General features: G+C 37.1%; 1 protein-coding gene across 1 annotated transcript in view; it reads left to right on the top strand.

Annotated features, from left to right (window-relative positions):
• Window positions 1-12,684, top strand: part of MEOX2 (mesenchyme homeobox 2) — a 79,384-nt gene extending 66,700 nt beyond the window's left edge. The window contains exon 3 of the mRNA XM_075828776.1: window positions 11,845-12,684. Within this exon, the coding sequence (XP_075684891.1) occupies window positions 11,845-12,069 (225 nt within the window). The 3' untranslated portion in view covers window positions 12,070-12,684. The remainder of the gene's footprint in view (window positions 1-11,844) is intronic.
• Window positions 12,685-17,139: the final 4,455 nt, after the last annotated feature.

Genomic DNA, 17,139 nt, shown 5'->3' with positions numbered 1-17,139 from the left:
CTCCCAACATATAGATACATAGACACAACAGATGTTAAGACACTTCAAGACTAGAATATTTTCCCCCAAATTTTTTTTAAGTCTTAATTATTATCATATTCAATGTAAAATTTACTGTTTCGTAAAGAATTGGGAATATAGCGGAAATAAACGTAACTATGGCGTTATTTAACACCAGCTTCTAGGAACAGGTCACGTCGACTTTATGGACTATAAAGTTTATAGCAGACGAGACGTTCATTGAAAGCTTTCCTGGAAACCCTGTATGAAAATTAATATTACTTTTCTATTTCTAGACGTATCTGGTTTCCTCTGATTTATAATCTCTGTGTCATTTAGTAAATATTAAAAACAGCATTAAAGTGTTTGAAAGAAACTTATGTAAATTTGGAAATTTCAAACATAAAGATTTGGGAATAAATAAAAATTTGTAAATTAATTCCCATTTTTTTTTATCACATCTGCATCAAAGGTTCCATTAGGGTCTTCCGTCACAGATTACATTGTTTTTGCCAGACACAATGCACATTATATCTGGCAAAATGACGAAAACCATGACAGAGATTGACGGAAACAAGTCAAGTCAATGGTTTTCGTTGGGCATCATTGGTTTTCGTCATGCAGCGGATCCTGAGCTTCTGATATTCTCATTGTTCTGTACCTAAGATTACAAAAAAACATAATTACGGGCATAATATTTAGTAGAAAATGTTCAGGAGCATTCCCAAAAACTGCACCAACAAAAAAAAAAATCACCACCCTAATGACTAATTTCCTCTGACAATTTTCTACAGAACCTTCCTATTTAGGCTAAAACTATAAGGGCATGACCAGGCGTGGTGGAGTTCTTCCACAACTGTCCGCATCAATGCCGCACAGAATCTGCATTACAGATTCTGTTGCGGCTTTGCCTAAAATGTGCAGTAAATTGATGCGGACTGGCCACTGCGTATTGAGGTGAAAGTACTTCCCTTCTCTCTATCAGTGCAGGATAGATAGAAGGGACAGCCCTTTCCCTAGTAAAAATAAAAAGAAATTCATACTTACCTGGCCGTTGCCTTGGTGACGCGTCCCTCTTTCGGCATCGAGCCCGACCTCCCTGTATGACGCGGCAGTCCATGTGACCGCTGCAGCCTGTGATTGGCCTGTGATTGGCTGCAGCCTGTGATTGGCCTGTGATTGGCTGCAGCCGTCGCTTAGACTGAAACGTCATCCTGGGAGGCCGGACTGGAGGAAGAAGCAGGGAGTTCTTGGTAAGTAGGAACTTCTATTTTTTTTACAGGTTGATGTATATTGTGATCGGAAGTCACTGTCCAGGGTGCAGAAACAGTTACTGCCGATCACTTAACTCTTTCAGCACCCTGGACAGTGACTATTTAATGACGTCGCCCAGCAACGCTCCCGGAATTACGAGTGCACACACGTAGTCACCTGTAATTACGGGCGCCCCATTGATTTCCTCAGTCTGGCTGTAGACCTAGAAATACATAGGTCCAGCCAGAATGAAGAAATGTCATGTTAGTAAAACCAATACGCTCCGCAGCACACATAACATGTACATGACATCTGCGGACTTCATTGCGGAATTTTGACTCTCCATTGAAGTCAATGGAGAAATTCCGCAATGAGTCCGCAACAAGTCCGCTACACGTCCGCAACAACCAGTGTATGCTGCAGACACTAAATTCCGCACCGCAGCCTATGCTCCTCAGCGGAATTGTCCGCAACGTGTAAACAAACCCAATCACAAAGCTGTGGAAGGCAATGGAGAAACGTGTACGCTGCGGATTTCCGCTGCGGATTTCCGCTGCGGACTGTCCGCAGCGGAATTCCAGAGCAATTCCGCCATGCCTGGTCATGCCCTTATACTGTCCCCCATGTACAATAATTGAACTACTATAATACTGACCCTATATACAAGAATATAACTACTATAATACTGCCCCCTATATACAAGAATGTAACTACTATAATACTGCCCCTATGTACAAGAATATAACTACTATAATACTGTCCCCTATATACAAGAATATAACTACTATAATACTGCTCCTATGTACAAGAATATAACTACTATAATACTGCCCCTATATACAAGAATATAACTACTATAATACTGCTCCTATATACAAGAATATAACTACTATAATACTGCCCCTATATACAAGAATATAACTACTATAATACTGCTCCTATATACAAGAATATAACTACTATAATACTGCTCCTATATATAAGAATATAACTACTATAATACTGCCCCTATATACAAGAATATAACTACTATAATACTGCTCTGTATATACAAGAATATAACTACTATAATACTGCCCCCTATATACAAGAATATAACTACTATAATACTGCCCCCTATATACAAGAATATAACTACTATAATACTGCCCCCTATATCCAAGAATATAACTACTATAATACTGCCCCTATATACAAGAATATAACTACTATAATACTGCCCCCTATATACAAGAATATAACTACTATAATACTGCCCCTATATACAAGAACATAGCTACTATAATACTGCCCCCTATATGCAAGAATATAACTACTATAATACTGCCCCCTATATGCAAGAATATAACTACTATAATACTGCTCCTATATACAAGAATATAACTACTATAATACTGCCTCCTATATACAAGAATATAACTACTATAATACTGCCTCCTATATACAAGAATATAACTACTATAATACTGCTCCCTATATACAAGAATATAACTACTACAATACTGCTCATATGTACAAGAATATATCTACTATAATACTGCCCCCTATGTACAAGAATATAACTACTATAATACTGCCTCCTATATACAAGAATATAACTACTATAATACTGCCCCCTATATACAAGAATATAACTACTATAATACTGCTCTGTATATACAAGAATATAACTACTATAATACTGCCCCCTATATACAAGAATATAACTACTATAATACTGTCCCCTATATACAAGAATATAACTACTATAATACTGCCCCCTATATACAAGAATATAACTACTATAATACTGCCCCCTATATACAAGAATATAACTACTATAAAACTGCCCCTATATCCAAGAATATAACTGCCCCCTATATACAAGAATATAACTACTATAATACTGCCCCCTATATACAAGAACATAACTACTATAATACTGCCCCCTATATGCAAGAATATAACTACTATAATACTGCCCCCTATATGCAAGAATATAACTACTATAATACTGCTCCTATATACAAGAATATAACTACTATAATACTGCCTCCTATATACAAGAATATAACTACTATAATACTGCCTCCTATATACAAGAATATAACTACTATAATACTGCTCCCTATATACAAGAATATAACTACTATAATACTGCTCATATATACAAGAATATATCTACTATAATACTGCCCCCTATGTACAAGAATATAACTACTATAATACTGCCCTCTATATACAAGAATATAACTACTATAATACTGCCCCTATATACAAGAATATAACTACTATAATACTGCCCCTATATACAAGAATATAACTACTACAATACTGCTCCTATATACAAGAATATAACTACTATAATACTGCCCCCTATGTACAAGAATATAACTACTATAATACTGCCTCCTATATACAAGAATATAACTACTATAATACTGCCTACTATGTACAAGAATATAACTACTATAATACTGCCTACTATGTACAAGAATATAACTACTATAATACTGCCTCCTATATACAAGAATATAACTACTATAATACTGCCTACTATGTACAAGAATATAACTACTATAATACTGCCTACTATGTACAAGAATATAACTACTATAATACTGCCCCTATATACAGGAATATAACTACTATAATACTGCCCTCTATATACAAGAATATAACTACTATAATACTGCCCCTATATACAAGAATATAACTACTATAATACTGCCCTCTATATACAAGAATATAACTACTATAATACTGCCCCTATATACAAGAATATACCTACTATAACACTTCCCCTATATACAAAAATATAACTACTATAATACTGCCCCTATATACAAGGATATAACGACTATAATACTGCCCCCTATATACAAGAATATAACTACTATAATACTGCCCCCTATATACAAGAATATAACTACTATAATGCTGCCCCCTATATACAAGAATATAACTACTATAATACTGCTCCCTATATACAAGAATATAACTACTATAATACTGCCCCTATATACAAGAATATAATTACTATTATACTGCCCCCTATATACAAGAACATAACTACTATAATACTGCCCCCTATATACAAGAATATAACTACTATAATACTGCCCCTATATGCAAGAATATAACTACTATAATACTGCCCCTATATACAAGAACATAACTACTATAATACTGCCCCCTATATGCAAGAATATAACTACTATAATACTGCCCCCTATATGCAAGAATATAACTACTATAATACTGCTCCTATATACAAGAATATAACTACTATAATACTGCCTCCTATATACAAGAATATAACTACTATAATACTGCCTCCTATATACAAGAATATAACTACTATAATACTGCTCCCTATATACAAGAATATAACTACTATAATACTGCTCATATGTACAAGAATATATCTACTATAATACTGCCCCCTATGTACAAGAATATAACTACTATAATACTGCCTCCTATATACAAGAATATAACTACTATAATACTGCCCCCTATATACAAGAATATAACTACTATAATACTGCTCTGTATATACAAGAATATAACTACTATAATACTGCCCCCTATATACAAGAATATAACTACTATAATACTGTCCCCTATATACAAGAATATAACTACTATAATACTGCCCCCTATATACAAGAATATAACTACTATAATACTGCCCCCTATATACAAGAATATAACTACTATAAAACTGCCCCCTATATCCAAGAATATAACTACTATAATACTGCCCCCTATATACAAGAATATAACTACTATAATACTGCCCCCTATATACAAGAATATAACTACTATAATACTGCCCCCTATATACAAGAACATAACTACTATAATACTGCCCCCTATATGCAAGAATATAACTACTATAATACTGCCCCCTATATGCAAGAATATAACTACTATAATACTGCTCCTATATACAAGAATATAACTACTATAATACTGCCTCCTATATACAAGAATATAACTACTATAATACTGCCTCCTATATACAAGAATATAACTACTATAATACTGCTCCCTATATACAAGAATATAACTACTATAATACTGCTCATATATACAAGAATATATCTACTATAATACTGCCCCCTATGTACAAGAATATAACTACTATAATACTGCCCTCTATATACAAGAATATAACTACTATAATACTGCCCCTATATACAAGAATATAACTACTATAAGGGCGGGTTCACACATAGCGGAATTTCACTTAAATTCCGCTGCGGACACTCCGCAGCGTTAATCCGCAGCGGAGCCGTTTCTCCATTGACTTTCACTTTAATTTAGCAGTGTTCGTTTACACGATGCGTACAATTCCGCTGCGGAGCATAGGCTGCGGAGCGGAATTTGGTGTCCGCAGCATGCTCTGTCTGTTGCGGAGCAGTGGCGGACTGGTTGCGGACTCATGGCGGAATTTCTCCATTGACTTCAATGGAGAGTCAAAATCCCGCAATGAAGTCCGCAGATCTTATGTGTGCTGCGGAGCGTATTGTTTTTACTACCATGACATTTCTTCATTCTGGCTGGACCTATGTATTTCTAGGTCTACAGCCAGACTGAGGAAGTCAATGGGGCTCCCGTAATGACGGGAGCGTTGCTAGGAGACGTCTGTAAATAGTCACTGTCCAGGGTGCTGAAAGAGTTACGCGATCGGCAGTAACTGTTTCTGCACCCGGGACAGTGACTACCGATCTCAATATACATGTATCTGTAAAAAAAAATATAAGTTCATACTTACCGAGAACTCCCTGCGTCTGTCTACAGTCCGGCCTCCCAGGATGACGTTTCAGTGTAAGTGACGGCTGCAGCCAATCACAGGCCAAGCACAGGCTGCAGCGGTCACATGGACTGGAGCGTCATCCAGGGAGGTCGGGCCGGATGCCGAAAGAGGGACGCGTCACCAAGACAACGGGCGGTAAGTATGAAATTCTTTGACTTTCACTAGGGAAAGTGCTGTCCCTTCTCTCTATCCTGCACTGAATAGGGAGAAGAGAAGCACTTTTCCTGCAGTCCGCAGCGGCCAGTCCGCATCAATTTTCTGCACATTTTGTGCAGATCCGCTGCAGAATCTGCAACGCAGATTCTGTGCGGCATTGATGCGGACAGTTGCGGAGGAATTCCGCCATGTGTGGTCATGCCCTAATACTGCCCCTATATACAAGAATATAACTACTACAATACTGCTCCTATATACAAGAATATAACTACTATAATACTGCCCCCTATGTACAAGAATATAACTACTATAATACTGCCTCCTATATACAAGAATATAACTACTATAATACTGCCTACTATGTACAAGAATATAACTACTATAATACTGCCTACTATGTACAAGAATATAACTACTATAATACTGCCTCCTATATACAAGAATATAACTACTATAATACTGCCTACTATGTACAAGAATATAACTACTATAATACTGCCTACTATGTACAAGAATGTAACTACTATAATACTGCCCCTATATACAGGAATATAACTACTATAATACTGCCCTCTATATACAAGAATATAACTACTATAATACTGCCCCTATATACAAGAATATAACTACTATAATACTGCCCTCTATATACAAGAATATAACTACTATAATACTGCCCCTATATACAAGAATATACCTACTATAACACTTCCCCTATATACAAGAATATAACTACTATAATACTGCCCCTATATACAAGGATATAACGACTATAATACTGCCCCCTATATACAAGAATATAAATACTTTAATACTGCCCCCTATATACAAGAATATAACTTCTATAATACTGCCCCCTATATACAAGAATATAACTACTATAATACTGCTCCCTATATACAAGAATATAACTACTATAATACTGCCCCTATATACAAGAATATAATTACTATTATACTGCCCCCTATATACAAGAACATAACTACTATAATACTGCCCCCTATATACAAGAATATAACTACTATAATACTGCCCCTATATGCAAGAATATAACTACTATAATACTGCCCCCTATATACAAGAATATAACTACTATAATACTGCCCCCTATATACAAGAATATAACTACTATAATACTGCTCCTATATACAAGAATATAACTACTATAATACTGCCCCTATATACAAGAATATATCTACTATAATACTGCCTCCTATATACAAGAATATAACTACTATAATACTGCCCCTATATACAAGAATATAACTACTATAATACTGCCCCCTATGTACAAGAATATAACTACTATAATACTGCTCCTATATACAAGAATATAACTACTATAATACTGCCCCCTATATACAAGAATATAACTACTATAATACTGCTCCTATGTACAAGAATATAACTAGTATGATACTGCCCCCTATATACAAGAATATAACTACTATAATACTGCTCCTATGTACAAGAATATAACTACTATAATACTGCCCCTATATACAAGAATATAACTACTATAATACTGCCCTCTATATACAAGAATATAACTACTATAATACTGCCCTCTATATACAAGAATATAACTACTATAATACTGCCCTCTATATACAAGAATATAACTACTATAATACTGCCCTCTATATACAAGAATATAACTACTATAATACTGCTCCTATGTACAAGAATATAACTACTATAATACTGCCCTCTATATACAAGAATATAACTACTATAATACTGCCCCTATATACAAAAATATAACTACTATAATACTGCTCTCTATATACAAGAATATAACTACTATAATACTGCCCTCTATATACAAGAATATAACTACTATAATACTGCTCCTATGTACAAGAATATAACTACTATAATACTGCCCTCTATATACAAGAATATAACTACTATAATACTGCCCCTATATACAAGAATATAACTACTATAATACTGCCCCTATATACAAGAATATAACTACTATAATACTGCCCCTATATACAAGAATATAACTACTATAATACTGCCCCTATATACAAGAATATAACTACTATAATACTGCCTCCTATATACAAGAATATAACTACTATAATACTGCCCCTATATACAAGAATATAACTACTATAATACTGCTCCTATATACAAGAATATAACTACTATAATACTGCCTCCATGAACTAGAAGAGAATTAATTAAATACTGTTTAGAGAAATTCCTAAAATCCAGAAAATCCTAGCAACTATGGATGACAGAATATTATATGAGGCTGTAGGTAACGGCACTAGGATCTAGGACTTAATCACTATTACATAAAGTTTTAGGAATTAAAAACCTCTAAATCCATTCCACACTATAAATATTTTGGTTTAGGGTATGTTCACACTACTTACTTTCATTTACATTTCCTAGCGTAATACACACTCCAAAATACACTTGAATTACGCCTGCAAACACTTCCACATCAATTTTAAAGGGAAATTCACTGTGTAGTTCACATTAATCTTATTTTTACGCTGCTAAATAAAAACACCTCATAAAAAATAATTGACATGTGACTTTTTGAAAACGTTTAACAAGCGGATTTTCCAATGAAATTTCAAAAAAAAACGCTTTGAAGATACGCCTCAAAATGTGCTTCAAAAAAGATTGCAAAAATCAAAAACGCCGAAAATCAGCTCCAAAAACTCTTGGATTCAGAGGTTGTTTTCTCTTGAGAGCAGCCTCATATTTTTCTGCTGTGTGAACATGCCCTTAGGAGCGGGTTTCAGGAGACGGTTGATTTGGGATTGAGGGATAAATATAGCGTTCTATATATAACCCCCCTGCGTGCTCGGCCATAGATTTATATTCTGCATCCTGCTCCAGTAACTGCAGTGTGATCAGCACTTTGTAGACATGAGGGTGACCCAACGTGCCGACTAAGTGAAAAGAGGAGATTCTGGGGAACAGATGCAGCCAATAGATCAATCTATTAAGTCGCTCCCATTACGGATTATTAGAAGCTTCCATTACAGTCTATTCGTCCCTTCAAAGAAAAAAATATTTTTTCATTTAAATTCAAATATTTGAAAAAAATAAATTAACCCAAAAATTCATGAATATTTTTATAATATTAGTAGAATTGACAGGAGTTTTTTATGATACAATTTTTTTTTATTATTATGTCGTTAATTTATTTTTTATTTTCTGGTTTTACTTTTATATAATTTTTTATTAATTTAATATTTTTTATTTATTTTAGTATTTTTCATTATTTTTCCCACAGCTAAATGTATTAAGATATTTGTTTTACCCTCTTCTCCTCATATCACCCTCCCTTTCTCTGATCTGATAGACATATATCATTTTTCAACCCATTTAGGTCAGTTCACACGAGGGTAATACAGTTGCATTCCTGTCCTATGATGCTGCTAATTCGGGTCCTCAGACCCTCGGTCAGACTGGGATTTGAGGTCATGTGAAATATTTGGGGTTTTCTGAGAGTCTATAATAACAGCTACCCCCAAAAAAAAACAGTGCCACTCTTGTCCATTGGCTGTGTCTAGTATTGCATCTCCTCTCCATTAACCCTTTAACTCATGAAAGGATTGGCAATAATTGTCTGATCGCTGGGGCCTTACCACTTGGACCCCCACCGATCTTGAGAATGTGGTTCCCAACCCCAAAGTACCTCCTCACTGCTGAACTGCAGTGGCAGTCGATCATGCTGCTGCTCCATTCAAAGTCTAGGGGCATGATGGAAACGGCCAAGTACAGCGCTCGGCTGTTTCCATCAGTCTTTTACTCCAGAGGATGCAACACATTGGTGCATTACACACTCAGTCTATTGATTCCAATGTAAGCCAAGTAATGCTTCTTTTCCCCTGTGGAGGTGCTGCAGAGAAAAGAAACACCTACTGCCAGATCCCCATCAATCAAAACTGATCACAGCCCAATTGGGGGGTTTCAGCTTATTGCAGGGGAATTCCTTACTGTAATTTTTCTCTTTCATTTTCCTGGTGTTCGAAGATCTAAGACATATGACAAACAACTTTATAGTCTTACGGTTTGGAGTGCAATTCTGCAATAAAAAAAATTCTACATTTCAAGGAAAACTTCTGGGCAGTGCCCGCTATTGAGGCCACAGAAAGACATGAAATGAGCGCATTGAATAACTTCCAAGTACATGGTGTCTTGGAGCGACGCAGGAGCAATGGAGTCTGAGTTGTAGAGTAGAAATAAATGATGGAAACAGAAGCTGCTTCACCCTGACGTCCAGGAGGGATTCTGACAGCTCCAGTGACTGCTCCCAGTAACAAATGCTCCACATCAATAGCAGTCGCTGTATGGCCCGCAGTTTCCAGTAATGAGGGTAACTAGGATTACTGGTGCTGGTGACTGTGGACGCTGCTATTATTATAGAGCACAAAGTACTGGAACAAAGTGTAACAAGCTGAAGTGACCTTAAAAGAGGCCGTATAAGTCCCTCATCCTGCGTCAGATATAAATAATCTATCTATCTCATATCTATCATATCTATCTATCTATCTATCTATCTATCTATCTATCTATCTATCTATCTATCTATCTATCTATCTATCTATCTATCTATCTATCTATCTATCTATCTATCTCATATCTATCTATCTATCTATCTATCTATCTATCTATCTATCTATCTATCTATCTATCTATCTATCTATCTATCTATCTATCTATCTATCTATCTATCTATCTATCTATCTATCTATCTATCATGACAGGGTAGGGAGACAGACAGGTGAGCCCTAATCTACCCGCCACTCAGTCCCTGCCTACTTGCAACGACCCGTCCTAAGCGACGGGGTACAACTGGGCGACGGTCCCTACGCTCAGTAAGTGCAAGACAGACAAACAGATAAGGGTACACAGAAGCTAGGGAAACGGGGCAGTTGCCCACGGAGACACCGTGAGCAACAAGAGTGGTGAACGAGCCGAGTCAAACCAGGAGAGAACGAAGTACAAAACGCTGAGCAGGAGAGTGGTCAGAAAGCCAAGGTCAATAACAAGCAGATGATGAGTAGTACAAGCAGCAGCAGCAAGCCAGGAAACAAGCATAGAAGAATCACAGGCAAAGGAGGAACAGGAAAGGCAGGTATAAATAGACAGTGGGCGGGACCTAGCTCCGTCTGGCCAGGCTGTGATAGGCTCTCCCACTCCTAAACCTGCCATCCTGAGTGGTGGAAGATGGAGTCAGTCTCACAGACATAGGAGCAGGTGCCTACTGATTGCCCACGGGTGTCGACACAGAAGCTGTGCCTGGCAGATCCTTTACACTATCTATCTATCTATCTATCTATCTATCTATCTATCTATCTATCTATCTATCTGTTATCGTGACCTATACAGAGGTTTTCTACTGTATGCATTCTTCAATTGGAGAAGTATAAATAATATACTGTAGGTTCAATAGTTACAACAATGACCAGAAATGATAGTTCTGAAATAGAGATTTGCAACTTTAATCTGCAGCAAAGAGTTTTAAAAGCCAAGAGACTCCTGCCGTTTTTCATTAACAAAAAGTTTTACGAGAGTCAAAATGTTGCAGATTTATTGCTACAGACAAGTTTTTGTATTTAATAAACTGATTTTTCTTCCTTTCCTCTAATAAGGTGAAAGTTTGGTTTCAGAATCGCAGAATGAAATGGAAGCGAGTGAAGGGAGGTCAGCAGGGAGCCGCCGCGCGAGAAAAAGAACTGGTGAATGTCAAAAAAGGAACTTTACTACCTTCCGAGCTGTCGGGGATCGGAGCTGCAAGCCTTCAACACACAGTTGACTCACTAGCCAATGACGACAGCCGTGACAGCGATCAGAGCTCGGAACACGCTCACTTGTGATCTTCATATGAAAGAGACTCTCCTACAGTTTCGTTCTCAGGAAAGATAAGAACGTGGCATAGACTGGCTCTATCAATGCTTCAAGCCTAGAGATTCTCGGGAACTACATTTCTTTCAAAAAGATTTCCAATAAGGACTATACTAAGGTCTAACATTTGTTTCGGTAACACAATCATAAGGAAAGGGTTCGGGACAACGGGAGGAAATATAGAAGTTGTGTAGTAAAACATTGGGGCACAGCTGAAAACGGAGTCGTAGCTAGGCTTTCCTTCACCCGGGCAAAAATTTTGTTTGCTGCCCTAGACCTGTAACTAAAGACCCTGGCCAGGGCAGAATGGCTTGTTGGGCCCCTCCCTGACATCCAGCACCCGGGGGCCCCGCCAGCCCAAAATTATTTCATGGGGAAAATGTATAAAAAATGATGCAATCTGAGGTTTGATTGGTTGCTCAACTTTTCCCTTGCACCAGTTTTGAAAAAAATTCCCACCATTTATTTTTGTGTGATTCCCTAAGAGGGCAATATTAGTGGTGTTTTTGCATACATGAAATAGTCCCCCAAAGTGCCAAGTAGGCGGGTAAAAAGAATACATACTGGCAGAGGTGTAACTTGAAGCTCTTTGGCCCTAATACAAAATCTGTAACAGGGCTCCTCCCCATGTGCCATTTATATTACTGTTGTCTTTATATGTGGCAGAGGGGCCTTTGGCCCCACTCAGGTATTAGGGCCCGGGTGTCACTGCTACGCCCTATAGCTACGCCTCTGCATACTGGTTAGAGTCACATGGTGTATCACATGATCCTTCTCAACCAGTTAACAGTTCTAAAATGGATCATGTGACATACACTTCATGACTCCTTTTCAGAGGTCCTGACTGGCTTAGAGGGATCACATGATACACCATGTGATTCCACAGAACCGGAAGTACTTTATTTGCAGTCCCTCTGCTTGCATCTTCGAGGACTGTTTAGTGGGGGAAATCGTACCCAGTAGTATAACTCTAGTAGGCTATCATAATAATGTCCTTATTTTGTGACAGGTTCCCTTTAAATCTAAGGCCTTAGAATTCAGAAACCCACCTTCAAAAATAAACCGAGGGAAATGCAATGTTAGGGTCTATTCACACTGCGTTCGGAGGTTTTCCCAATGTACAGTATACCTCCGACATAAAGGCATGCAATGGCATACGTTGGTTATAGGCTCCCATTGTTAATATGACTGTATACTGAGCTGTATACCTTTCTTCATGATTTGCCTCTGTATGGAATAGTATAGTCGTCTACGCTATTCCATACAGTTGAAAAAAGGTCGACGTATACCGGCCAGACGGATGCCAAGAGGACACTCTTTTGGCATCTGTCGATTGAATTGGGTCCTATGGATACGTTTGGAGTATTTTCCAATGCATACGCTGAACTTACACAATGAACCCAGTGTGAATTCTCCCTTACGCAACTGTGGATATCAGATTATATTATGTGTATGTCTGGAAGAATACAGGATGGGCAGATGGGCAATACAATTGGTTTGGAACATTCCAATACGTAAGAATATTTTTGTGATGATGACTACGGGCTGGTAATCTTGCTTTTAATTGCACTGACGGTAACACAAAATGTCCATAGTGTCCAACAAACTGTCATTGTACGAATGTGTAAAAAATTAGATTAACGCAAATCTCTTGTTCACTGTCAAAAATTATTATTATTCATTTTTTAAGGAAGATTTTAAATTTTTGATAAAAAGAGTAAAAACTTTTTCAAAAAGTTACAGGGGTTGTATAATTTCAGCTGCCTCGACCATTCTTGGTATGTCCATAGGGCACATAGTGATACGGAATTATTGCTATATTCCTGGGAAAGGTACAAGAAATATTTAAAGGAGTTTTCCCACCAGAAAAAGTAAAGATATATTGCTAAGATAAGTCAAAACTACCTGAATGGTGGGGGTCCAACTTAGGCCTTGTTCACACGGCGTGTATTTGACGCGTCAAAAACGCATGCTTTAACCTTCCTATTGACATCAATGGAAAAACGCATTGTAGTGCGTACGAGTTTTTTTTACGCGCGCGTGATTAAAAAACGCGTCGTGTAAAAAAAGAAGCCCCGAAAATGCACCGAAAACGTGCCGAAATCGCTCCTAATTCCCATAGTCAATGGGAGTTCTGATTACCGCCCGAAAAACGCGTCGAAAACGCTTTACAAAAAGGCTAGCTTTTGACGCGTTTACACGTCATTTTTTTTGTGAGCGCCGTGAGAACAAGGCCTTAGATGAAGGGGACGTAGCACCAGTGAAGCACTCGAAACTGCCAAAAAGGGTCTCTACTGCTTTATCGTTGGCATAGGCTGAGGTCCCAGCGGTTGGACCCTCAACAATCATGAAGTGAATGCATACTGTAGTGGGTAAGATGGAAATACCCTTTTAAGGAAGACTGCTGACCATCACAATGGGAAAGCAGAGAAACGTGTACCGTCCCTTTAATTAGAATTTTATACTGGGATTTTTATGATCAGAAAGCAATATTAATGGCACTTTCTATGACGCATTAAATGGTCTTTTAGTCACTGACTAAGCAACATATGAGAAGTATCCGCAACAGTGCCGCCTATAGGTGATAAGGAAACATGCCAGCTAGAAAAATTTAAGCAAAATAATCAGTTGCTTCTTCCCAATATGGTGAATAATTGTATCTCGATAGTTTACATTTTGATACGCTGTAGTTTTAATTGAAAACTTTTTTTACTTACCAATTTCATAAAAAGTTTCTCAAATCATGGACAAAAATCTAAAAATATCCTAGTCACTTTGGAAAAAAATGTAATAGGAAAATTTTTGAAATCTAGTGGAAAAATCACTAATAAAAACAAAAATAGCAAAAAAAATAAAATAATCTTTAGCTCTGTCTATGTCAATCTGCTCATCTAAAAACAATCAAACTGCATCATTTTACTTGGTTTTTGGTCCTCTTAAAAATAGGACACCTTTGTATAAATTTTCTTTACATTTCCCACCTGAAGAGAATGATGGTTGGTCGATGACCAGAGTCGTCAGACGACACTATTAACTAAATGTAATATTTAAAGGGGTTGTCCACTTTTGTCCAACAACTCTATCTTCCTGCACTATACTCCCCACCTATATAGCAAATCAGGTCTCTCTATTCACTGGACTAGTAATGTTAGACTAGTGGCTGACATAGTCATAGATACCACCATACCAATGACCACAAGGACCTTATGCTACCACACTCCTTTCTTAGTACCAGTAAAAAAAATTAAGATCTCTAAGAGTATTCAACATCTATGGGACCCTATGTTTAGTGATACTCATTTTTGCTTTTCACTTACTACAGTATGTCTTAGAGGGTTATAGACATTCAACATTGATGTCTAGAACCTCCTGAATCTGGTCATGGAGATACTCATAGATCTTTGAGTGTTTTTGATCACAATGGTTCTCTAGGGATCTTGAAGGTTTCTAAAAATTAAGACTATCCTACCTTATTACGGTATCTCATTGGTATCTCATTGGTTCATGGATATTCATTGACCTTGGGGACCCTGGAACCTCAACAGAGATATGATGAAGGCTTCCTAGTTCTACTCCTCTCATGAGAAGCTGGGGACATTCCATCCTACCAATGTAGATCATACATTTCTAAATTTCCATATTCCAGTTTAGGTATGGAAGGGGGGACAGTTATTTTAAAACTTTTTTTTAATCAGACTTTAGGTTCTATAGTAAGTTACCACAGTTAGAAAGTAATGGCTATGGTTCTTGATGGTATTACTAAATACGTCTTTGATGATATATTGACCAATCATTGATAGCTGACCTATCATGGTTCCAGCTATGCCTTTATCTATTTTGGATGTTGTGAAGCAACTGAGAGCCATCATTTACAGCTACGCGAGTCTATTAGAATACTTTTTACTATGCCCTACTGGACAGAGTGGTGGAATAGATTCTTCAATTATTGGTATCTACCAATCTTCTATAACACATGTAATGTATTCCACTTGTATGTAATGGCAGGGTTCTAGGAGAAAAAAACCTCAAGATGGCTAGAAAGTGGTAAATTTGAAACAGAGCAGAGGGCCCTTCCTCTAGAAAGCTCATGGTAGAGCACCTTCTTAAGAAGCTCTAACAATCCCTCCAGTAATTGTGAGCCATGAAATTCAACAGCTCAGGTCCTTACATGAAACCTACTAGGCAGAAAGAAACTACTTTTAAGGTGACAGTGGCCCCTCTTACCTACTGGGCCCCGGTGCAGCTGCACAGACTTCATAAATGCCATGTCCGCCCATGTGGTTGCCCAAAAGTGACCATCCCATCATGTATGAATTATGAAAATGTTCCTTATAATGCTTCTGATTTGGGGACCTTCTTTAGATGCCACAAACGTTACTTAGGAATCTTGGATTCCAGGCAGTGAAATACTTGGTTTACATAACGGAGACCACATTACAATCTTCCATGGACTAGAGTATGGACTAGTCAATGGATTTGGCTATGTGTATATATATGTATGCAATAGAAACTAATTCTCATTTACCAAGAACATGGACAAGACAAGACATAGCAAAACATTGTTTGTACTTTGTAAAAATGTTCATGAAAATGTACAATAAAAACATAATTTTTAATTACAATGGATTGTTCTTTACATTTTCTTCTACATTTAACTGAGCATTTATTATTCTGCCAAAAAATAACTTGAGGGACCTAAATCACCAATCCCGACACAATAGTTCTCACCATCGGTGGTGCAGTGATCATTCCGAATCTGTTGTCTTTGAATACAGAATGAAGCATAAAAAAAACACCGGTTGAAAATGTAAGTATTTAAAACAACTTTAAGAAATATATATATAACCAATGACCCCATAGGCACATCCCTCACGCCCCCCCCCCCCACTCTTGCTTTGTGTCTTGGGAACAACATTCTAATCTCCGGCCCGATCTGACACAAGGTAACACAAATAGAAAAGTCACGACGATATAATGAAGAAAATACAAAACATTCTTTATTGATGAACCATAAAATACACCAACATAAGTTAAAAACAGTA

Source organism: Rhinoderma darwinii, chromosome 5, assembly GCF_050947455.1.
Source record: "Rhinoderma darwinii isolate aRhiDar2 chromosome 5, aRhiDar2.hap1, whole genome shotgun sequence".
NCBI lineage: Eukaryota > Metazoa > Chordata > Amphibia > Anura > Rhinodermatidae > Rhinoderma > Rhinoderma darwinii.
This window is presented reverse-complemented; position numbering and strand designations above follow the sequence as displayed.